This window comes from Xenopus laevis, chromosome 4S (assembly GCF_017654675.1).
Source record: "Xenopus laevis strain J_2021 chromosome 4S, Xenopus_laevis_v10.1, whole genome shotgun sequence".
Classification (NCBI taxonomy): Eukaryota; Metazoa; Chordata; class Amphibia; order Anura; family Pipidae; genus Xenopus; species Xenopus laevis.
Window position 1 is genome coordinate 47,490,826 of NC_054378.1, and position 24,793 is coordinate 47,515,618.

Genomic DNA, 24,793 nt, shown 5'->3' on the forward strand with positions numbered 1-24,793 from the left:
AACTTTTCTGGGGGGACCCTGGCCACCAATGTTTTTTTTTAACTTGTGGGAGGCACCCTGACCAATGCATTTTTTGGCTTGCACTGATCTTTTTTTAACTTTAAGGGTGGGCTGGCCACCAATGTTTTTTATAAATTAGGTGGGGGGGGGGGGCTGGCCAACAAGTTTTTTCTTTTAATTACAGGGGGACCTAACCACTAATGGTTTTTTATAACTGGAGGGGAGGCTGACCACCAATGTTTTTTTCTTTTTGACCACTGGATTAAACCAAATGGCTCTTATTTGTATATTAGAAATAAAGACACAATTTAGAACTAAGTGCAATTTAGGTTAGTGTTGGTACCTGCCTAAAGAGTCTACCTTGACGCGGTGGCAGGCTTAATAATCCTTTGGCCAACTGTTTTTACTGTTTTAGTGCTCATGTTTGTGTGGCCTTTTTACAGTGGTGTGGGTGTGATCTAGGGCAGGGCTTGGGGACCAGGCTGGGGAGAGCGGGGCATAGAAAATGTTGTTGTATTGGGCCCTGTGGTTTCTGATGGCAGTCCTGCTGGCCCCTATTTCTAAACATCAATCCAATGGTGTAATTTGTATACTACAGACTGGGGGACCTGGACCTCCATTCTACCCAAACTACACCCCCTTAATTGTATTGTGTTTGTGTGTCCCCAAAGTCTTTAGTGCTTGTCAGAAAACGATGTGCTGAAACCGAGTGCCACTCCCACACCTTGTGTATTACTCCCATCCCTTTAGAGTGTAAGCTCTTTCTGCATAGGGCCTTCCTCACCTTTTGTACCGATATTGATTGTGATGAATGTAGCTCCATATGTTCTATGTATATAATTCATGTGATTTAGTTGTATAATCACATTTACTTTACAGCGCTACGCAATATGTTGGCGCTTTATAAATACATAATTATAATAATAGTTTCCTGTCTTTTTTTGTGGCTAATTCCATGAAGGAAATAATTTATATAAAAAGAGTAAAAAAAATGTCCCCTTGTTTTTTTATAAAGCAAATCCAAATAAATGGCCAACTGCTCATGATTAATGAGGTTATACATTAAACATGGGAAGCTATGTAATACGTGTCCCTGTATAACTGTCATTAAAGGAACAGTAACGTCAAAAAATAAAAGTGTTTTAAAGTAATGAAAATATAATGTAGTGTTGCCCTACACTGGTAAAACTGCTGTGTTTGCTTCAGAAACACTACTATTGTTTATATAAATAAGCTGCTGTGTAGCAATGTGGGCAGCCATTCAAAGGAGAAAAGGCTCAGGTTACACAGCAGATAGCAGATAAACTCTGTCTGTCTAATGTTGTTATCTGTTTTCCATTAGTTAACCTGTGCCATATAGCCATTTTTCAATTTCCGCCATTGCTCCACAGCAGCTTGTTAATATGAGCTATAGTAGTGTTTCTGAAGCAAACACATCAGTTTTACCAGTGCAGGACAACAGTACATGATATTTTCATTACTTTAAAACAATTTCATTTTGTGGTGTTACTGTTCCTTTAACAGTAGCGTGCACACGGCCAAATCACAGTTGCTGAATGACAGTTGACCATAGAGCTGTCTCAGTGAATGGTTCACTTTCACAGCGTCTCCCCAGTGAGAAGCGATTTTTCTATATTTTAGTTATTTTCAGGATATATCAACCAGCTATGGATAGATCCAAAAATTCTCCAGAATCCCGTGTGCTCACGAGGAAGAGAACCATCAAGGAGAAGACAGAAGGGGCACCTAAAAAGACCAAGCTTATGGGTAACAACATGGAGGAGAAAAGCTTGCGTCAAGTAGAGCAAGAGGTGCTGAAGAGAGAGAGAGAGCGAGAGCCAGCAGAAGGTAAGAAGTACCAGATTGGTCATAAACGTAATTTTAAAATGTTATCTGTAATATGACTATGAAGATTTTCATTCATAGTTATCTGTAACTCATCCTTCCAAGAAAGTTTCCCTGCACCCTGCTAGTTTGTCAGTTGGGCTCAACTTACAGTTGGGGGAGATCTATGGAGAATGCCCATTTGCTTTCCTAGTTACATCTGGAAACCCAACTGAAGGGATATTAGGCTATAATTTGAAGGACATTTACTGCTCTACTACTTAGAGGTTGGTTATCTGACATTGATGATAAAAATCACCAACATCCCATCGGCAAGTATGTTTAAACAGTCCCCTATACGTTAGAAAAAGGAAACAAAGGTCTGATTGATTTTTGTGGACAACAACACTGGTGACATTGCTATCTATGCTAAAAGTGCAGCCTCAAAAATATATCCATGCCAGTTAAACCTTTCTCACTGATCCACTCCAGCTTGTATCATTTACTAACCATATTTTTCTGCATGTATGTATTTATAATTTGCTCATGTAAATAAAAAGCACAGCAAACAAGTGTTCGCCCCAAAACTCACTCTAATTGACCCTTAGAATGGACTTCCATAAGTAGCAACAGAGGTTATGTAAAAAAAAAAGGTGCTAATAAAAAAGAAAGTCTAGTTATCTAAGACGACCAATCAGCAAATGGCATTTATTGGCCACCTGTTTAAAAGCAGACATCTTATTGGATACTATAGGTTACTTTGTGTATTTAATTATGTATATGGGTTTATAGGGTAAAACTGTTGATATGAAGCATAAAACAAGTGTTGTACAGGCAATATCTTTATTGAATAACTAAAATGATAAACACAGCAAGCTTTCAGAATATTTCAATTCCTTTTTCAAAGCTGATTGCAAAGATGCTATGTTGGCTCCTACTGGTGTATTATATTGTGTAGTGAATGGTCCTTTTTCTGAGGCATTCTCCATCTTCTCCAATGTAAATGCCTTCACCAATGGGGTTTATTGTATAAAACACATTTATTGCATAAAGCATATCTATTGTATAAAGCACATTGGTGGATGAGCAAGTGTAGTGGTCGTACTCTGGTGTGCCAGGAATTGGCACATTATCTGAGAAGAAGATGTGTGGGCATGTTTTGCATCTCTTCCTTCCACATGGGTGGGTTCCATTGCTCCTGGGTCTTTTTATAAGTCTCCTCAAGTTTGGAGGTTGTCTCTAAAGCTACACATTTTTTTGATGATGGTACTTTTTATTGCTCATTTTTCTATTCAGACCTCTCCTATAAATACTGCAGTCCCTTATTCAAATCAGTGCATGGTTGCTAGAGTAATTTGTACCCTAGCAACCAGTTTGCTGAAACTGCTAACTGGAGAGCTGCTGATTAAAAAGCGAAATAACCCAACAACCATAATTAATAAAAAATGAGGACCAATTGCAAATTGTCTCAGAATATCACTCTCTACTTCATATTAAATAAAGAGTGAACAACCCCTTTAAGGTTGGGTGAAAAGTATTTACTTGTTCATGGAACTGGATGAGCTTTTTCTCAGTATCATCAAAATGTCATCAATGTTGCAGAGGTATGCTAGTGGTTTGGTGTTACTGTACAAATAGATAGGAAATCCAGTTCTAGTTTAGCCCTAAAAACTGCAGCATACTGGGGTGCAAACCGCATTCCAATCTGGTCCCATCTGCTGTAGGTACAATTTTTGGCCAAATGAGAAATAGTTATGTGTTAAAGGAGAAATAAAGCTTAAATAAAGAAATAGCTAGAAATGTACATTATGATTTGGATTTATGTACTAGCCCAAGGCAACCACAGTCCTTTAGCAGTAAAGATCTGTGTCTCCAAAGATGCCCCAGTAGCTCCCCATCTTCTTTTCTGCTGATTCACTGCACATGCTCTGTGCTGCTGTCACTTACTGAGCTTAGAGACCCACTCACAATATACAGTACACATAGAATAGAAATATCACAATATAAGGCTGATTAGTACTTAATACAGATAATTTACTACATGGCAGCACAAAAACCAGTGTAACCAGCATCAGAATTTAATAATCAGCCCTGAAGCATCAGCTTATATCTCAGTGAAACTCAATGAACTCTGGCAAGTAATGGTGGTGACATGGGGCATCACTAAGAATGCAGAAGGGACCATAGCCCTAAGACAACTTGTGAACCTTGTGAATGTTAGAAACATGGAATATATATATATATATATATATACAAACAGGCCTGCACATCTTTTCATCTTATAAACCATGTGCCAATCAGATTTGGGGTTTCTGCAACTTTCCAATACATTTAAAGCAATGCACTGATGCTCAGAGGCTCATAAATAAAAAAATATCTTCTCGCATTAATTCAACACCACAGAAAGGTGTCTTCCAGGGTATGTTAACATTTTGAATAATTAATATTCTTTCCCCCCAGCAGGAAGAAGTGGAGCGAGTAGGCCTTGTGTTGAAGCTCAGATGCCTAAAAATCCGAAAAACATCACCAACTACAAGTTTCACAAGGAGCTGGGAAAAGGAAGCTTCGGAAAGGTGAGAGTTTGGCTTCCCAGGTACTGGTATATTTTGGTGTGTTTAGAAAATGCAAATTTGCTGGTGAAGCAACTCAGGCAGAAGCTACTGATAAAAATGTAAAAAATGTGGCAATTTTAGAGAAAGCAACAGGGAGCTATTGCATGTTACAGAAAACAATTCTGTTTACCCTTAAAAATAAAATACAAAGCCATCAGAACAACTACAGATAATTTGTGTCAGTTCATATCTCCCAACATTTTGGAAATAAAAAGAGGGACAAAAAACCACGCCCATTTTATGGCCGCACCCCCTAATTACCATGTTCATTTTATAAAATTTGGCAGGTTATGAAAGTTTGAACATATGTCTGTGGTTTTTTTCAGTTATTACAGTTTTGCTAATGAAGGTGAATTGCCCTTTAAGCTGTGAGTGTAACTTCTTCCAAGAGACCTGTTATCTTATATTGTTGAAATTACTCATTTGCTTATGTCAAAACTGTTACAAAAGTATCTGCAGCTTTGGCTGTTCTGGACTCTCTGCCAAAAGCCAGTTAAGTTAGAAACGTTTCTTTTTCTGCCTGTTCAGTGCAGAGATAATCGGGACTTTCCAGTACAAACGAGGGACTGCGGGTTGAGCTGTCAAAAGAGGGACTGTCCCTCTAAAAACGGGACAGTTGGGAGGTATGTCTATTTAAGCCTGTAGCATAATTAACTCTATAACATCAAATTCAGAACCTTGGAGCTAAAGGAGAGGTACACTTTAATACAAATAATGGCTTTTTTTTGTATAATAAAAGAAAATGTAAATTCCAGTGCATTACACACGTTATCCTCCATCTCAAGTCTGCTAATCACAAAACATTGAAAGTATGGGGAGAATCAGAGGCCCAACATACAACACAATTTTTCAGTGGTAGGGCAAGAGTTTGCAAAGACAGACACTGCTTTAATAGTAATTATTAATAAATTACATGAATTAAAATGTGTAATTAATGTGTAGTTGTATGAGAATCATTTTGTAAGTGTATACTTAAACCCTGCTATTGTTTATTTTGTCATTCTCAGGTTATGCTGGCGTCGCTTAACAACTGCAGAGATCAAGTGGCAATCAAAGTGATTCGGAAGACTACGAGTGTAGAGGACATCCTGACGGAGGCGCGCACTCTCAGAATCACTGGAGCTTGTCCCTTTCTCTGCCATGGATATGGAGCTTTCCAAACGCAGGTACAGCATAGAGCCAATAGTACCATGCAGTTTATGTTACTGTTTGCCTTATTTAAAAGCTGCTACTGACTTTACTTAAGACACCATATTATACTTATTTTCTTAAAAGGAAATTGGGCACCCCAATGATTCTAGTCTCTCACCCCTTAGCCAGAGCTGCTGCTTCTCTGCTTCAAAAACTCACCTGTGGGTAGTGTCTGCTCCTGTTCTCCAAAAACTCAGCCCAGGGTAGTATCTATTAAGTACTAGATCACTGTTTTGGGCTCCCACAGGTGTCCTCTGTGCCAGTTGTAGTAGGGAGCATATGTAGCTTGGAAATTTCCTCCTTCTAATGCTTAAATCTTTGACCACTAATGATTCATACTACCACATATCCAAAGGTATTGTCTTACTTTTTGTGGACTGCACTCGAGCAGATTAAGTGTGGGTAAAAAAACATACCTTCTGCTATTACACTAGTGTCTTATCTGGCACTATACACTATTTACTTAAGGGGGTTGTTCACCTTTGACTTAACTTTCAGGGGTTTATGAAATTAAAGGCACTACATTTGACCAGGGGCAGTAACCTATAAAAAAAAACAATCAGCAGGTAGAATTCCCTGGTCACATATGCAAGCATCTTATTGGTTGCTATGTGTTACTGCTCCTGGGCAAACTTTGTGCCTTTTATTACATATGGGAGTTAGTCTGATGTAGAGTGATATTCTGAGACAATTTGCAAGTGGTTTTTATTTATTTATTTATGATTTGTGTTATTTAGCTTTTTATTCAGCAGCTCTCCAGTTTGCCATTTCAACACTGGTTGCTAGGCATAAAGTTACCCTAGAAACCATTTAGAATAAGAGACTGGAATATGAATAAGGGAGGGCCTGAATAGAAAGATGAGTAATTAAAGGTAGCAATAACAATACATTTGTAGCCTTGCAGAGCATTTGTTTTTTAGACGGGGTCAGTGACCTCCTTTGGAAAGGTGGAAAGAGTCAGAAGAAAAAGGCAAATAATCAAAAAAACTATAAAAAGTTGAAAAGTTGCTTAGAATTGGCTGTTCTATAACATACTAAAAGTTAACTTAAAGGTAACCCGTAACATACCCATATCTGCCTGTAGCAGGATTAAACTCTCCTTGTTCCATACCAACCCTCAGAAGTGCAGGAGCTCTTTGGGCAATACATTTTGGGAGTTGCTTAGGCGAATCATTCCTCATGTGCCGAGAGTAGGAGCAGAAGGCACAACTTCAAAACTAAGTAAAAGTAAAAGGGAGGAAAAACGTTAGTCCTTTTTAGTCCTGTTAACTCCTGCTGGTCCTGCTTCAGTCTCTACACTGTAAAATTCCTTCACAAAGAAAAACGGATCAGCGCCTCTGACAACAAAACAACAAAAGCAAAAAGCACAATATAGTGTAGTATTTTCAAAATAATCCAATCAGACCCCATGGGGCAGATTTATCAAAGGTCGAGTTTCGAAGTGAAATATGCTTCGAAATCCGACCATCGAATGGCTATACTTCGACTTTTTTTACTTCGAAAATTCCCTCAAATTCACTTCAACTCTTGATAAATCTGCCCCTATGTGTTGAAGCAGGGAAATAGGGATAAATTCTTTTATTTGCCCTTTTAATATTGTTTCACTCTTGTTCTCTCCGTTGCCAGAGGCTTCAAGACTAGACAAAAAAATCCACTACATTTTTGGAATTGTTTTGCTCCATGATGTGTAAATGTGATCCCTGTATTTGGTTCTGCTTTAAAATCGAATACAGTTGTGCTCTAGTAGTCTTGTTTTAACAGCTCCCATGTTTCGCTCTCTTCTCATTTAACCAGATGCATGCGTTTCTTGTAATGGAGTTCATGAGTGGAGGGACCCTGGAACAGCTTATAAATAAGAGAGGTTGCCTGAACAGGGACATCATACAGTAAGTGACATCCCAAGATCTATATGGAGTTGCATGTTATTCCCAATCTTCCCTACCTGTTAGAGTATTTTTGCCACCCCAAGTTTTTTATGCTTCATGCGAAAGGGAGATTTGAATGGGTGCAGTTTCTTGTGGGTTTTCTCCCTCCTTCAGAGCGAGAAAGAGGTGGTATGTCCCATCCCTCAAACTTTATATATCCGTATCAGCATATTTGAATAGAGAGATTTGGGACACTTGGGCATTTAGGGATCACTAACCCCTGTGCTGATATTAGTTAGACACAGTATTGGGCACTGTTCAGGTGTTATGCTCCAACTCTTGGTGCATTTTACATGTAACTCACTTAGTGTTGTACCAAGGGAATGTCAGAGGGAAAAAAAAGCAAATTTGTTTATAGCAATGGCCTAGGCTGTTGCACAAGAAGCAATTAGCATTTCATAACCCTAATCTCCTCCTCAGCAATTTTTTAATTGTTTTTTCTTTGAATAGAATCCAATATTGCGCGCACTTTCACGGATGAGTAGACAGTGACAGTTTTAAAATTTCCACAACAGATTACCTAACGCATTTCATGTGTCATTACATGTACTTATAGGCATAGACACTCATAGTGCCTGTGATAACGTGTGATGACACAAGAAACGCGTTAGGTGATCTGTTGGGGAAATACAGCCATTTTAAAACCACCACTGTCTGCAGATCCGTGAAATTGCGTGCAATATTGGATTCTATTGACTGTTGTGTCTACCAAATCTGCGGGTTCAGGGAGCTGCACCTGGGCCAGGGACTTCAAGCGGTGAGTTACCTGCAAATATTGAATGCCTGTGGCAACAATTAGCCCGATTAAATTAACTTCACAGAAAGGGGGAGTAGAGTTTGAGCGCAACCAATTTTTTTGTTGTATAGTTTATGTACTTTTCCTTTGAATACCTTATGTTTATTATATATATATATATATATAATAAACATAAGGTATATATATGTGTATATATATATATATATATATATATATATATATATATATATATATATATATATATACTAAATGAGTTAGCCCCAGCACTCTCAATATATAACCCCCTGAAAAAATATTCTTGCACAACTGAACTGTAACTTTCTTAAAAAAAGACACTTTTAGTTACACAGTTTGTACAAAGTATATGCATAAGCTGATGCGTCAGTCCTATCCAAGTGAAAAAATAAAGTGTTATCTTTGGGGGGAGAAAGACCATACCTGTTTTTCTCTTTATTTAGCATGATCTATAGCATGACCAAAGATGACCTTTATATGTGGGTGCTCCAGCGTTACCAAGGATTATATATATATATATATATATATATATATATATATATATATATATAATCACAAAAAGGGGATCAGCAATTAAAAATTAAACAGAATTTATTTAGTAAAATAGCAGCAGACTGACGTTTCGGCAGACTTCTCAGCCTTGACTGAGGAGTCAGCCGAAACGTCAGTCTGCTGCTATTTTACTAAATAAATTCTGTTTAATTTTTAATTGCTGAGTAGTTCTGATCCCCTTTTTGCGATTGTATGGAGATGTTTGTTGATCGTTGCACCCAGGCAAATTATTGCATCTTATCGAGAGTGCCGGCTCCACATGGCTTTGTTTATATATATATATATATATATATATATATATATATATATATATATATATATATATATATATATATATATATATATATATATATATATATATATATATATATATATATATTATATATATATATTTAGAATTTCATATATATGTTAACTACTATTTGTTTATATATTGGATTAGAATCCAAGATTATATTATTAAAAAGATGCTTACATTCTTCTTCTTTTTTTTTTTTTGCATAGATTCTATTCTGCAGAGATGATCATCGGTCTACAGTATCTGCATTCATGTGGTATTGTGCACCGGTAAGTACAAGTTTTCAGTCTTGGCCCTAATTCCTCACTACTTTTCCACTATTGCGTTCATCATTATTAATTACTACTACCCATAGCTGAATACAGTTGCCAGACCTATGTCATGACTTTTGTTTCTTTATTCCAGAGATCTTAAACCACCAAACATCTTACTGAGCGCCGAGGGGCACATCAAGATCAGTGATTTCGGCCTAGCTGTAGAAGGGATTTTCGGCAACAAGAAGATGTACGATCTAGTAGGGTCCTACCACTACATGGCTCCAGAGGTGAGAAACTTCTTTTATTTACTATCAGGAATTCATTTACATCTGTAAATTAGCTTTGTTCAATTATTTTGTTTAAAGGAACAGTAACATCAAAAAATGAAAGTATTTTTAGTAATGAATAAATAATGAAGTGTTGCCCTGCACTAATAAAACTGGGGCGTTTGCTGCAGAAACTCTACTATAGTTTATATAAACAAGCTGCTGTATAACCACGGGGGCAGTCATTCAAGCACAAGACACATAGTAGATAACAGATAAGCAAAATAGAATCGCATTGTATACTATAGAGCTTATCTGTTATCATCTGTTTATCCTGTGCCTTTTCCCCTTTTTCAGCTTTGAATGGCTGCCCCATGGCTACACAGCAGCTTGTTTATATAAACTATAGTAGTGTTTCTGAAGCAAACCCACCAGTTTAACAAGTGCAGGGCAACACTACATTATTAATTCATTACTTAAATACACTTTCATTTGCACGCCTACAGTGCATTATATCTTAATTAACTTAATACACTTCCATTTGTTGATGTTACTGTTCCTTTAATGTATGTTAGGTTTGTTTAAATGTTCAAACTACACAACTATGTAACCAGTATGTGCTGTATTAGAATACGTTGATTGAGCTTACCGCTGTATGCACACGCCCCAGACCTTCAGCAAAGGGAGCCAGCAGCGTTCCTAGAGGGGGGCGGGCCCTGGTGCGTGACGCACAGCCGGGCCCCACCCCCCTCCGTACAACGCGCTGACAGGGTGATTACAGTGGCGTGCAGCGGGAGGGGGGTGGGGCCCGGCTGTGCGTCACGCACCAGGGCCCTCCCCCCTCTAGGAACGCTGCTGGCTCCCTTTGCTGAAGGTCTGGGGCGTGTGCATACACCCTGAGGGGGTGCGGGCCCTGGCCCGCTCGCACCCCCTGCTCCCCCGGTAGTTCCGCCACTGAAGGGAGCAGATACCAGGAAACAGCAAAAGAGGCTGGCACACGCCTGGACCCATAAAGTAGTAAAGCCGGAGTCAGATTGTAAGAGGTTAAAAGGCTTACATTTTATTCTCCATAATTAAGAACCAATGCCTGACGCGTTGCGTGTCTACCAGGGACACTTAGTCATGGGCTGTGTCCCCAGTAGACACGAAACACGTCAGGCATTGGTTCTTAATTATGGAGAATAAAATTTAAGCCTTTTAACCTTTTATAATCCGACTCTAGCTTTACTACTTTGTGGGTCCAGACTTGTGCCAGCCTCTTTTGTTTAAATGTTGTTTATCCTTGTCCGACACAAGGAAGGGATCTCCTGCCCAATGTTGCATCTCTGTTCCTAAGGCTTCTGTGAGAATGATGTACAAACTTATTCCAGGAATGCTTCCCTAAGAAATGTAATTATCTAACAAAAGATCTTTTTTATTCTCTAGATTCATCTGATGAGTGGATATGGCGCAGGAGTGGATTGGTGGGCATTTGCCATTATTCTGTGCCAAATGGCCGCCAGAAGATCTCCATTCCACGAAGGCTTGACACTGCTCAACATCATCGAATCAGTCACCTTGAAGCAGCCTTCCATTCCAGAGGATATCAGCCCTGATCTGAAAAGTCTGATGCAGGAGGTGCGTACGAGCATGTGCCGGAAATAACTGACCCTTAAAAAAAGGACAGAATCTAAGATATAAAAATGAATGGGCCAATGAGATGGTTATCTTTGCATTCCTACAGACTTTCATTTCAACTTTAATACAGGAAATCTTGGAAATGATACAAAACTGAGGTGGGATGGGATACTTACGTGCAGAAGTCCCAGATAAGTGATAGAAATATTAACTTGAAGGAAATATTACGGAGTGATCATTTCTTTATGAGGACCCTGGGGGTGAGGAGCATAATGTGAGCTGTGTATTCAGTATGGGAACAGCCTGCATGTCGCTAGTTATGTTACACAACAGCAGAGAAATTGCAGACACCCTCATCATACATATGTACTCACTGCTGACATAATTCCTACTATTTGCTGTGGAAAAACCTAGAATAAACCCTCCTGGTAATTGTGTAGCCACTTATCCATTTGAACATCTGTTAATGAGTTTTTTTCCATTAAGCTCTTTGAGAAGAATCCAGACAAGCGCCTGGGCACATCGGGGGATATAAGGAAACACCCGTTTTATAGATCGGTTGACTGGGCAGCCTTGGAGAACAGGAAGATTCCACCTCCTTTCAAGCCACAATCTGTAAGTCCATCACTGCAGCAGCTCTATCTGGAGGAAACATCATTTTCTGCACCCCAAGTATCAGCCTTATTCTGGTGGGATTTGACCTGGGCATAGTAGGCATATTACTTTAATGGAGAATTCAACCGTTTTCAAAAAAAAAAAAAACTTCCAACTGAGTCTCAACGTATTCTTTCACCTTTTGCCCACTTCACCTATTGTATTTCCCCAGGTCCCTTTATTACAAGTTCAGTAAGTGAATTGTACTCATGATGTGGCTTCCTTCCATTATAGAGACATTTTCATTTGCCTTCTCCTGAAGTAACCAATCATTGCTATTTTCTGTAATTCAGCAGGTCCTTTCTCCTTCAGTGCTGTGGCTGGAGGTATATTCTTGAAACGCCAAACCCCCATCCCCTTAGCCAGACTATGACAAATGTGGTTGGTGCTTGGCTGGTTCTGTTCTGGGCAAGGCAGGGTAAGAGTTAAGAAAGCCTCTTTTTTTAAGACACTGTACAGTACATGCAAATATACCCGCACACTCCTAGCTCAGTGCACCTGGGGCTGCCACTATATTGGTCTTTAGTCCGAACCCTACAAATAGTAAATAGTATGAGAGAGAGCAAACGAATGTGTATATTCCTTCTTGCAGATACCGACTGTGGATGTCAGTGCAGTCTGTGAAGAGCCCCTGTCATTCGTAGAAGAGCCAGGCTGCACCAACCCATCAGGTGGTATAAAAATGATTCAGGGTCTGTCATTCCTGAGTCCCAGTTGGGAAAGATCTGCTGGTCCCTTTTGCCTCCACCCTCTGCGCTCTCCACCAAGGGCCCCCGCCATCGGCCCTCCTATACTCAGACCCCTGCCATCAGCCTTCCCCACTTCTGCCCCCCCCACCTCTGGCCCCCGTCATTCCCCCCCACCTCTGGCCCCCGTCATTCCCCCCCACCTCTGGCCCCCACCATTTCCCCCACCACCTCTGGCCCCCATCATTGCCCCCCCACCTCTGGCCCCCATCATTCCCCCCCACCTCTGGCCCCCGCCATTCCCCCCACCACCTCTGGCCCCCGCCATTTCCCCCCCACCTCTGGCCCCTGTCATTGCCCCCCCACTTCTCGCCCCGTCATACCCCCCCACCTCTGGCCCCCGCCGTTTCCCCCCCCACCTCTGGCCCCCCACCATTTCCCCCGCCCCCACCTCTGGCCTTCACCATTCCCCCCCACCTCTGGCCCCCGCCATTCCCACCTCTGGCCCCTGCCATTTCCCCCGCCCCCAACTCTGGCCTTCGCCATTTCCCCCCCACCTCTGGCCCTCGCCATTTCCCCCCACCTCTGGCCCCCGCCATTCCCCCCACCTCTGGCCCCCCCATCATTCCCCCCGACCTCTGGCCTCCGCCATTTCCCCCCACACCTCTGGCCCCCGCCATTTTCCCCCCCCCCACCTCTGGCCCCCGTCTTCCGCCACACCTCTGGCCCCATCTTCGGTCCTCCCACCTTGGGTCACCTGTCATCGACCCTGAACTAAGGCTCTCTATCTCTGGGCCCCTGACTTTTCCATCTCTAATTGTGGGTGGCACTTAGTATTGAGCTGGGGGCAGAGCCGACTGTGGTGTCAGGTGACTAACAGGGCGCAGGATGAAACTTGTGGCGCGTGATGATTCCATGGGATGAATTCATCTCTACTGCTGATGCCACAAGCTTTAATGTCCCTGGCACCTCGAAGGCTCACCTTTCAGTTCACTTACTATGGGCTATCTGCATTATTTCTATCACACATTCTTTCTTATGCTTTTCAGCTGGTGTTTGATCTTAGGAAAATGTGGAGGTAAATATCTTCTTCATAAACGTGGTGCAGCTTTTGTATAGTTGCACATAAATAGTCACTCTGTGTTTTTTTACTTGTCTTTGAGATTTTACTAAGAAATCTGTGAACCTATTTCTTTCCTTCAACGCCCAACCACGGACTTCTTTGAGGAATTGTGTCCAGAATTCAGCATATGGTAAAGCAAAGACGGTGCCTCTACATACCAAAAGGTAATGTTTGATTTGAGATGTGGATGTCAGTGCAGTCTGTGAAGAGCCCCTGTCATTCGTAGAAGAGCCAGGCTGCATCAACCCATCAGGTGGTATAAAAATGATTCAGGGTCTGTCATTCCTGAGTCCCAGTTGGGAAAGATCTGCGGGTCCCTTTTGCCTCCACCCTCTGCGCTCTCCACCTAGGGCCCCGCCATCGGCCCTCCTATACTCAGACCCCTGCCATCAGCCTTCCCCACTTCTGCCCCCCCACCTCTGGCCCCCATCATTCCCCCCCACCTCTGGCCCCCGTCATTCCCCCCCACCTCTGGCCCCCACCATTTCCCCCACCACCTCTGGCCCCCGCCATTTCCCGCCCACCTCTGGCCCCCGCCATTCCCCCCACCACCTCTGGCCCCTGCCATTTCCCCCCCACCTCTGGCCCCTGTCATTGCCCCCCCACTTCTCACCCCGTCATACCCCCCCATCTCTGGCCCCCGCCATTTCCCCCCCCACCTCTGGCCCCCAGCATTTCCCCCCCCCCCCACCTCTGGCCCCCGTCTTCCCCCACACCTCTGGCCCCATCTTCGGTCCTCCCACCTTGGGTCACCTGTCATCGACCCTGAACTAAGGCTCTCTATCTCTGGGCCCCTGACTTTTCCATCTCTAATTGTGGGTGGCACTTAGTATTGAGCTGGGGGCAGAGCTGACTGTGGTGTCAGGTGACTAACAGGGCGCAGGATGAAACTTGTGGCGCGTGATGATTCCATGGGATGAATTCATCTCTACTGCTGATGCCACAAGCTTTAATGTCCCTGGCACCTCGAAGGCTCACCTTTCAGTTCACTTACTATGGGCTATCTGCATTATTTCTATCATACATTCTTTCTTATGCTTTTCAGCTGGTGTTTGATCTTAGGAAAATGTGGAGGTAAATATCTTCTTCATAAACGTGGTGCAGCTTTTGTATAGTTGCACATTAATAGTCACTCTGTTTTGTTACTTGTCTTTGAGATTTTACTAAGAAATCTGTGAACCTATTTCTTTCCTTCAACGCCCAACCGCGGACTTCTTTGAGGAATTGTGTCCAGAATTCAGCATATGGTAAAGCAAAGACGGTGCCTCTACATACCAAAAGGTAATGTTTGATTTGCATCTTGCTCCCGAGTCTGTTTTAGAAAAAAAGAATTGAAATGTACTGATTAATATTCTCTGTGTTTTACTCCCGGACTGCACTGAATCAACTCCACGTGGAGACCTGGGTCTCATGTTCCAGTTAGAAGAAGTAGGAAGCCATCGATCAAGACTAAGAAGCTGCTTGCACAGTGAATCCCACGCAAACCTGTAGACCTGACTCTCCTCATACCACAGGCAGAGATGGAAAATGGCTTCTCTGCTCTATTTTGCTCTTCTTTTTTTGCTGTAAAAACTTTGAAAAATGAATAAAAAAGGAATATATGAAAAAGTATATGAGTGACAGTTTCTTGGGGGGGGATAATAGTTACATGTTAGTTATATTGTAATAACCCACAGGCTTGTTTATTCATTTCACTGTGCTGTAATATTCTATATTCTGGGGGAGGGTCTCATGCACAAGAACCGTTGGTTCTCAATACATATTTGCTACTTTTGGATTTGGAAACATCAGGGCTTCCGGTAATTACAGTAAATAATATTTCTAACGTCGCTTATCCAGGTCCTGCCAGTGTCCAATAAAGGTATTTTTATCTTAAAAAATGTTGTGGTGCTGTACTTCAATCAATACTTGTGGAAAGGATTGGAAGGTGGCCAGTCAGGGTACATGCACCAGGACCCACAAGTTGACAAAGTCTGGGAGCTGATTCTACTATACAAGCAAATAATATTTCTATGTAAAGAAACTTAAAATACATAGAAAGAGCTCAAAATTTTATTTATATTTCACACAAAATGCTCCAGTAAAATTACAATATTCAGTATATAAAATAGGGATGCACTGAATCCAGCATTCGGTTCGGGATTCGGCCAGGATTTGGCCTTTTTTAGCAGGATTCAGCCGAATCCTTCTGTCTGGCTGAACCAAATCCGAATCCTAATTTGCATATGCAAATTGCGTGACTTTTTGTCACAAAACAAGGAAGTAAAAAAATTTTCCCCTTCCCACCCCCAATTTGCATATGCAAATTAGGGTTCGTATTCGGTTCGGTATTCGGCCGAAGCTTTCGCAAAGGATTCGGGGGTTCGTCCAAATCCAAAATAGTGGATTCGGTGCATCCCTAATATAAAATAATAGATAATTTCCCTGGTTTTATATTACTTCAAGCAGAAGAGCTGAGTGGGTGTGGGGGGGATGTCTGACACTGTGCTGTTTGGGATGGGAGTGGACATGCTGAGCAGTGGTGTAACTACCGGGGGTGCAGTTGGGCCAGGGTCCCCCAGCAGCTCGTGCACCACGGATTCCGGGCATACGGAGGGGGCCCAGCTGCGCGTCCTGCTCCAGGGCCTGTCCCCTCTAGTTACGGTACTGATGCTTAGGATCAGTGCTAGGGTAGCACTGATCCTAAGCAGATTTCTTTTTTGTTGTTGCTTTTTTCCCCAAAAAATTGAGGACTTCTTACCCACTGTAGGAAAAATTCAGCGTTCTCTTTGTGTTAGCAAAAATTTGGATAAACATTAAAACAAGAAATCACCACATCCAGGTTATTTTCTGAGCCAGTGTTGTTAAACACTTTGGGGTCATCAGACTTTGGGGTCATCAGCCCCCTCTGTTATTGCCCTATAGGAAATTGTTATTCCTCTTACAATAATCACTGTTCTGCACTTTCAATTAAAGCCCCAATTAGCTGTTTGTAGTAACACAATTGTACCTCCTTTTTGGAGCAACTGGCAGAGCAGAAGATGAGCTGAGCTTTAAATAGGTGGTTCACCTTTAAGTGAATTTTTAGTATGTTATTGAACGTCTTATCCCTAGCTATTTTGCAATAGGTCTTCATTAATTATTTTTAATAGTGTCGTCTGGCTTTCTCCAGCTTTCAAATGGGTCACTGACCCCAGCAGTCAAGAATGATTGCTCTGCAAAACTACAATTTTATTGTTATTCTTACTTACTTTTTAGTGTACTTCCCATTCAGACCCTTTCTTCCTATCCCAGTCTCATTCAAAACACTGCCTGGTTGCTATGGTAAATAAGACCCTAGCAACCATATAGCTGCTGAAATACCAAACTGGAAAGCTGCTGAATGGAAAGCTAAATAACCAAAAAACATGAAAAAAGACCAATTGCAAATTGCCTTTTAATTTCAATGTCTACGTCATACTAAAAATGAATTTAAAGGTGAACTATCGCTAAGTAAATTAGCTGACAGCATTCCTTTCATTAATATTTTTTACAAGCTGCGAAAAAACTGCTATTTAAGAAAAAACATTTGTAATGAAGAACTATAATCTTGCTCCTAAGCCACCCCCTGCCTTGTAGAACTTTTCTGACCAAGCTTAAGCTGCCTGTACCAAACTGCCAGTTCTGACTAAAGTTGCTTCACCACTTTGTGGTTTAGGGGCACTTTGACAAAATAGATTTAGTGCCATATACTATAACACTGTACATGGAGCTAAAGTATTGGTCAGTTTAAGATATTTCCTGATTGTTTCCTTTCCCCCATTGCAGTTTTAGATTATGAATGGTGTCCTATTCCGTCTTTTCTATGATTTTACACAGCCATTTGGGGCTTTTCCTGACACTTTTCTTTTCTTCCTAAAAAGCAAAAATACCCCAAATCATTCTTTATAACAACTGCTTGAAAGCACCAATGCAAGCAACTGTCATGCACCTAATGCCCAAAACCAAAGTAGCCTGTATTTTGTAAAAATTACACCACTAGTGCTTGTACTGGCGCTTTTAATCAATTTTCATGGCAGGAAATGAGGGGAAGACAGTGGGCCACTTCACCAAAATCAAATGCTGCAATATCCCTGGAAGCACAGGTCCTAGGCTCATACGAGGAACTTAAAAATATTTTATATAGGGGTGCAACCTATTCCGCTAAGATCACCCCATTGATGAAGGCTACGATTAAAGTATGGAAAACAGCCCTACAATTTTATCCAGAGGCAGAACATCACTGCTCAGAGTATGCCCCCTTGTGGTGTAATCCTCAACTTCCGCATCTTAAGCAAGTTCCGGATCCACAACGCTGGGCACAATATAACATAAAATACATTGTGGACATTGTAGCTGGTGGCAAGTTGTTGACTTTCCAGGAGCTGAAAGAGAAATTCTCTCTCCCAAACAAATTCCTATTTAGATTTTTACAACTGCGGCATGCTTTTAACTCTCAATTCCTGACTTCCTGTATAGATACCAATCTGAATAGCTTAGAACAGGTAGTGCACACTAAAGAGTTGGCCAAACCTTTATCGCACCTCTATAAGAAACTGATTCAACAGTGCAATACCACTTTAAATAAGGTGTTCGGCAAATGGCAACAGGATATCCCGGCCTTAACAACTGAAAATTGGGATGAGACCTTGGATATGCTTTATGAGGGGATAGTAAGTGCTAAAGATAAAATGACACAATTAAACTACCTACACCGGACATACCTTACGCCCCAGAGACTGCACAAAATGCACTCAAATGTTAGTCCGGTATGCCCTAGGTGCGCTTTTTCACCTGCAGGCTTCTTCCACATGGTATGGGACTGCCCTTCCATACGGAAGTTCTGGGAAGCAATTATACATACGATTCACGAGAGAACTGATATTCCTTTACCAAACGACCCTAAGGTATTATTGCTTAACCAACTAGAGGATGTGGTCCCTGTACGAGCTCAGAGGACTCTGGTGTCAATACTTTGTATGTATGCAAAAAAGGCTGTTGCAATGAGGTGGAAATCGCAGGTTGGTCCGACACAAAAAGATTGGGAACAATTAATTGATAAATCAGTAGCTCTCTACAAGCTCACTTATATGAGACGGGGATGCCCGGGAAAATTTAACAAAATATGGGATTTGTGGGTGGACACAGAACCAGACGTAAATCCCTCCTGAAGGCTTAACTCATCTCACCTAGCTATGTTTTGGAGATTACTTGTACATGGTAATGGGGTATGAATAATAACTAAATAAATGTCTATATCTATGTCTGATTCTGATCAATACAAGACTTTTATATTGAATCTATTGGAATGACAACACCAAGCCGGTTTTTTTCTTCTTTACTTGTTTTTTTTTTTTTTCTTTATTTACTTGCTGACATTGTATCCTTCTTTTACATTTGTTCAACGCTTATGGTATATCTTTTGTACACATGGATATGTCTGTAACTTTCTATGCAATTCTTATGGTTTCATGAAAATAAAGAATTGTTAAAACAAAAAAGGAAATGGAGAGGGGAATTCTGAATAATAATACAATAATATTAATAGCAATAGATTACTGGAGATGAGCAGAGAAGAGCTGCGCTAATCATTGTTTTGTTGGCTGTTCAGACAAATTGGCACACTGAAAGGTCAGTGCAAGGTGCAGAAAAGTCTCAGAAAAGTCATATAATAGACTTAGAAACAAATTGCTCCTTAACATCAACAAAACCAGTTTTTTATGTAAACATTCTGCCAGTCTCCACAGATAACACATAGGGGCATATTTATCAAGGGTCGAATTTGGAACTGAAAAAACTTCAAAAAGACCAACCGAAATTGAGACAGGTTTTTTTTTTGGTCGAATAGGTCAGTTTTCGATCGAATAAGTCCATATTCGGCCGAATTCGAATCATACGAATCATAGGAATATCACATTCGATTCAAAGTTTTTCCCAAAAAAAAACCTTTGATTTTTCGAATAGGTTCTGGAAATTGCCCATTGGCTGAAACAGCAATTTGGCAGGTTTTAGATGGCGAATGGTCGAAGTCGAATTTTCAAGGAGACATTACATGATTCAAATTGAATTTGGACTATTCCCTAGTCCAAGTACACAAAAAATAGCTTGAAATTTTAATTTTTTCCATTCGTAAATTCACCTCAACCTTTGATAAATCTGCCACCATTGTTGGATATGCTGTTTCCTTTGTTTCCCCATTATTCTGTTTTTCATCCCTGCCCTCAGTTGGCAATAGGTTGTTTCTCAGCCTGTTGTGCTTGTACAAATGACTTTAATATCTGTTGATTTAAGAAAATAAACCAGTGTCCTGTAATTGTTCACACTGACATTTCAATACAAAATATAGGGGTTCATTTTAGGGATACACTGAATCCAGGATTTGGTTCAGGATTCGGCCTTTTTCAGCAGGATTCGAATTCAGCTGAATCCTTCTGCCTGGCCAAACCGAATCTGAATCCTAATTTGCATATGCAAATTAGGGGACGGGGAGGGAAATTGCGTGACTTTTTGTCACACAAAAAGGAAGTAAAAGATGTTTTCCCCTTCCCACCCCTTTCTCAAAGGATTCGGGGGTTCAGCCGAATCCAAAATAGTGGATTCGGTGCATCCCTAGTTCATTTATCAAATAGCAGCACTGAGCATTAGCAATATCATTCCTGTATTTCTCCTCCCCTGTCAAACATGGGCTGAAAGGAACTTAAAAAAAAAAAAGTGTTTTAAATGAATGGCAATATAATGTATTGTTGGCCTGCACTGGTAAAACTGTTGTGTTTGCTACAGAAACTCTACTATAGTTTATATACACAAGCTTCTTTGTAGCCATGGGGGCAGCCATTCAAGCACAGGATAAACAGTAAATAACAGATACCTTCTGAAGAATCCTATTGTATATTACAGAGCTTTTCTGTTATCTGCTATTCTGTGCCTTTTCTCCTTCTTCAGCTTTGAATGTCTGTCCCCACACAGCAGCTTATTTATATAAACTATAGTAGAGTTTCTGTAGCAAACACACCAGTGCTGCGCAATCTGTACATTATATTTTCATTACTTTTTTGGTGTTACTGGATCTGGGCTATTATTTCCTGCATTGCAACAAATCACTGCCTTACCTAAAAACCTTTCCCATTTTTCAACTGTCAATACTGATAGGGTTCAAACGGAAAGAATTGTTCCACAAAGGAAATTTTGAGACACACTGGAGGATAATATTTTGGGCCTTTGTCACTAACGAATAAAGAAGTAGCAAGGTTATATGCTGGGAGGTTACCATTATAATCAGTAACCCAAGGAAATGAAAATGCCTAGTGGCTTTAATACAAACAGTTCATTATTTTATTTTATTATGTATAAGGGAAATATGCACCTTGTTTCAACTTAAACTATTCTGCTCTTTAATGATCTTGTCCAATTCAGCAGTAGGCTGATATATTTCCATGGATCTCACAAGTACTTGTTCCATTCTATGCATTGTTTCTCTCTCTCTCTTCTTGCTCCTCTTACTTTTCTTTGCCACAAGGATATCAATCAGCCAAAGATGTAGGGGAGTAAATAAAAATGAGGACAAGCACTGCATAAATCAATACTGACAGATTTAAAGATGACAGTGAGAGATGTAGAGGGGCAAGTGATAGGCATCGGATTCAGTAATAATTAGGCAAAACTGCCGAGGCTGAATGATTGTGCCTGAGACAGGGTTATCATTTCTTCTCAACCAAGGATTTACCACCTTGAGAGTGAGGGCACACACTCAGATTCAGGGAGATTAGTTGCCTGGCGACAAATCTCCTCTTCTTTGGGATGACTAATCACCCAAAACTGCCTCCCGCTGGCTAGAATGTAAATCGCCGGCGGGATGGCACTCGGAGTGCTTCGTTTTCCGAAGTCACCCGAAGTTTCCTCGTGAAGGTGAAAGTAGCTCCATGTTCCCACAATGGCGTGCAATATGCACATTGCTCTTTCTCCTAACGAACTGTGCACAGATGTTATTTTAATCATGAACACCGGAAATGAAGATATCCCGAAAAGATTTCCAGGGTAACGCTGCAATTACACTTTTGGGTAAAAAGCAATGTGTCCCCTAAATAGCTGCACTTCTGCCGTCTAAATGACCCTGTACTGTGTAAGCTTGATTTGACTATATTTATCTGGAGGAATTTTTCATTTAAAAACTTTTTTTGAGCCTTTATGTTTTTTTGAAAAGACAGCAACTTTATATCTTTTTACAATGTTAAAAGATTGGCATAGTACTTTGAACTGTGTGAACGTGTATTGAACTATTTGTCAGTGTATATTGATGCCAATTCTACCCCATCAAATTGTAGAGCCATGTGACTAATGTCTGTAAAAGTTCAAAGAAAGGCATAAATAGGACTGCAATAAACACTTGTGAATGAAACGAGATTATAAAACGGTCACCTTTAGGCCTATGGCACGAGGGTGTTGTCACTGTTTGCTGCCCTCTAGTGGAGATCAGCAGTGGTCAAAATGGCCGTTTGGCACTTCTGCTAATGTTACTTAAAGTACCGTGTAATGAGCAGAACAAAACAGAATAAAAAATGCACAACATAGTATTGGTGACAGGGGTGTTGTGACCACTGCCTTTTTCTAGTGGATGCCAGTTGCAAATGTCTCCCAAAGGCGTTACAGAGAAGAGCCTCAATGTAAACGCAATGTACAAAACAGAGTTCCCTGAAGTGAGTTTTGTTTTATTTTATCCCTGGGATGAAAGGCAAAGAGGTCAAATCTAAAACTTGCCAAAAGCAACATTCAGTGTCTGCAGACATTCAAAGGTTCTTCTTCTTTCCTGTCTGCCTGTTCACAGGTATTTAAGCTTTCTTCTAAGATTTGCAAATCCAAAACGCATAAGGAAACTGAGTGTTTTTTTCCATTCCAATATAAAGGATCAAAACCTACTCAACTTCTTCCCTCTTTTGACACCCATTATAGCTCCTCTTACAAACGCACTTTATATTTGTTCTTCAGGCTACTAGGAGAAATAGTTTTATCACGCGTGATGGTAAAAGTGGCTTAGAAAAATAGGAACAAATCAGTTGGCCCACAGTGCACAGGATCATTAGGAAGCCATACCCTTATATTTATACATTTTATATATTATTACATATGGTATGTTAGCCTTGATATATATATATACAATTATAGGGATAATTTGTTTAAAACCAACAACTGAAATTCCATTTAACCTTGTTTTGCTGCCACGGGGCTATGCATAGCATTGGCCCTACTGGCAATTAAAGGGTTAAATATTACTGTTTGGAAAGTGCATGCATTGATTTTCGAGGTACCAAGGTTGGAATATTCTTTTCTTGATCACAAACAGTGACTTGACCTAAGTCCAGTTATGCAGATTCATTGAGTTCCTGACTCACTCACTGCACTCCTTGCCCACACCCATTAGGTTGTCCAGGATTGCATATTTTGGAGCATTTCTTCAAAGGCTTCTAGCGATGGAGCTTCTGATTGCTGGAATCTGTCCCTCATCCGACTGTACAGGATAAAAGATTTCAGCTCCAACCATATAAACCCGAAACGATCCTCATCAAATAATATGAATAGACCTGGGGTCCGTTCAGGACTACTGAATCCATGTCCAGCAATGAGGCCAGTACCATAAAAGCTTATGAAAGGTAAAAAAAAAATCAGAACAGAGATTATCATTAGAACAGAGTAATTCCTATTTTTCCAAATAATCCAAATTTGTAAAGATTATTTACTTTTTCTCTATAATAATAATAATAAAAATAATAATAATAAAACAGTATCTTGTATTTGTTCCAAACTAAAATATAATTAATCCTTATCAGAAACAAAACCAGCCTATTGGGTTTATTTAATGTTTACATGATTTTCTAGTAGACTTAAGGTATGTCCAAATTAAAGAATGATCTGTTGTCCGGAAAGCCCCAGGTCCAAAGCATTCTGGATAACAGGTCCCTTACCTCTACTCTTTTTGCACCTTGGCAAATATCTCTGAACAAAATTAAAGGCAAATCACTGTGCATATTATTTTATAGCGAAAGACTTTAAAAAAATAAGCTATATCATTAAAATAATAAGAATATACAGTTATGTGTTTTGGTTACACAAATATTTGTTTACCGCGGCAATTGTCTTAAATATTATATTTAAATATATGTAAACCTTCTAAGAGCCTTCAAATGGTAAAATACTGTATGTTGGTTTAACTTACTGGGTGCACAGTGGAACCAATATAAATGGTCAATGTTACTGTTCAAATGATGACAATACATTACATTTGTGGAACAGTGTGTATCAGACTTGTCTGATGTTTACTCAGAAGAGAGAATATTTTTTGGTGGTGTGCCACTTCCTTGATATTTACACATAAATATATATGTATGTACATAAATATCTCCACACATGTTTGCATAGTGTACTTATTTTTATATAGTGTATGCTGTAATCAGTTGGTCACAGATGAGTTGAGGAGAAAATGGGTGAGTTTGCCGATGCCCACAATGACTTAGCAGATTCCCAAAATAAAACACTCTGAACTTGAACGCTTGTCGGATAAAGTGACAGACCTAGAAGATAGGTCCCGTAGGAATAATCTACGGTTCAGGGGGATATCTGAAACTGTGCTGCCCAGAGATTTGGAAACCCATATCATTGACTTACTCCGAGTGATACTGCCAGATCTGCATGCACTGGAATTGGCTATTGATCGCATTCATAGGGTTCCAAAACCTAGAACAGCCCCTGATAATGTCCCCAGGGATGTCCTTGCCAGATTTGTGTTCTACCAGACGAAAGACAAACTGCTCTCTCTTGCTCGCAAAAAAGAAAACTGGCCGAAGCAGTACCAGCACCTTGAAGTCTATATGGACTTAGCTCCTGCCACTCTGCTCAAACGCAAGGCCTTTGCAGAGATCACAAAAATCTTAAGGCAGAATGACATCCCCTACCGCTGGGGTTACCCAGTCAAGCTCATCATTCAGTGTAATGGGACACCTACAATAATGTCTACAGTGAACGACGCCA

General features: G+C 40.6%; 1 protein-coding gene and 1 long non-coding RNA gene across 3 annotated transcripts; both read left to right on the plus strand.

Annotated features, from left to right (window-relative positions):
• Positions 1-1,468: 1,468 nt before the first annotated feature.
• LOC121393268 (protein kinase C delta type-like) lies at positions 1,469-12,810 on the plus strand. Of its 2 annotated transcripts, XR_005960927.1 has the most exons (10): positions 1,469-1,848; positions 4,285-4,397; positions 5,444-5,602; positions 7,422-7,513; positions 9,381-9,443; positions 9,580-9,718; positions 11,123-11,314; positions 11,801-11,929; positions 12,262-12,386; positions 12,561-12,810. XR_005960927.1 is itself a non-coding variant. In XM_041561199.1 (9 exons), exons 1-9 carry the CDS (start codon positions 1,557-1,559, stop codon positions 12,304-12,306), a joined length of 1,224 nt encoding a protein of 407 aa, XP_041417133.1. In that variant the 5' UTR covers positions 1,469-1,556; the 3' UTR covers positions 12,307-12,548. The 2 variants fall into 2 exon arrangements, 1 of the variants encoding a protein (XP_041417133.1); XM_041561199.1 differs by lacking the exon at positions 12,561-12,810 and having other exon boundaries at positions 12,262-12,548.
• Positions 12,811-13,340: 530 nt separating this feature from the next.
• On the plus strand, positions 13,341-15,388 carry LOC121393269. Its single transcript, XR_005960928.1, has 2 exons — positions 13,341-13,941; positions 15,059-15,388. It is a non-coding gene; the product is annotated as an uncharacterized LOC121393269 (long non-coding RNA).
• Positions 15,389-24,793: the final 9,405 nt, after the last annotated feature.

Coding starts and splice junctions, on each gene's coding strand:
- LOC121393268 (XM_041561199.1), top strand. CDS start 1,557: ATGACAGTTGACCATAGAGCTGTCTCAGTGAATGGTTCACTTTCACAG. Junction 1,849..4,284: donor AGAGCGAGAGCCAGCAGAAG/GTAAGAAGTACC, acceptor CTTTCCCCCCAG/CAGGAAGAAGTGGAGCGAGT. Junction 11,315..11,800: donor TGAAAAGTCTGATGCAGGAG/GTGCGTACGAGC, acceptor TTTTCCATTAAG/CTCTTTGAGAAGAATCCAGA.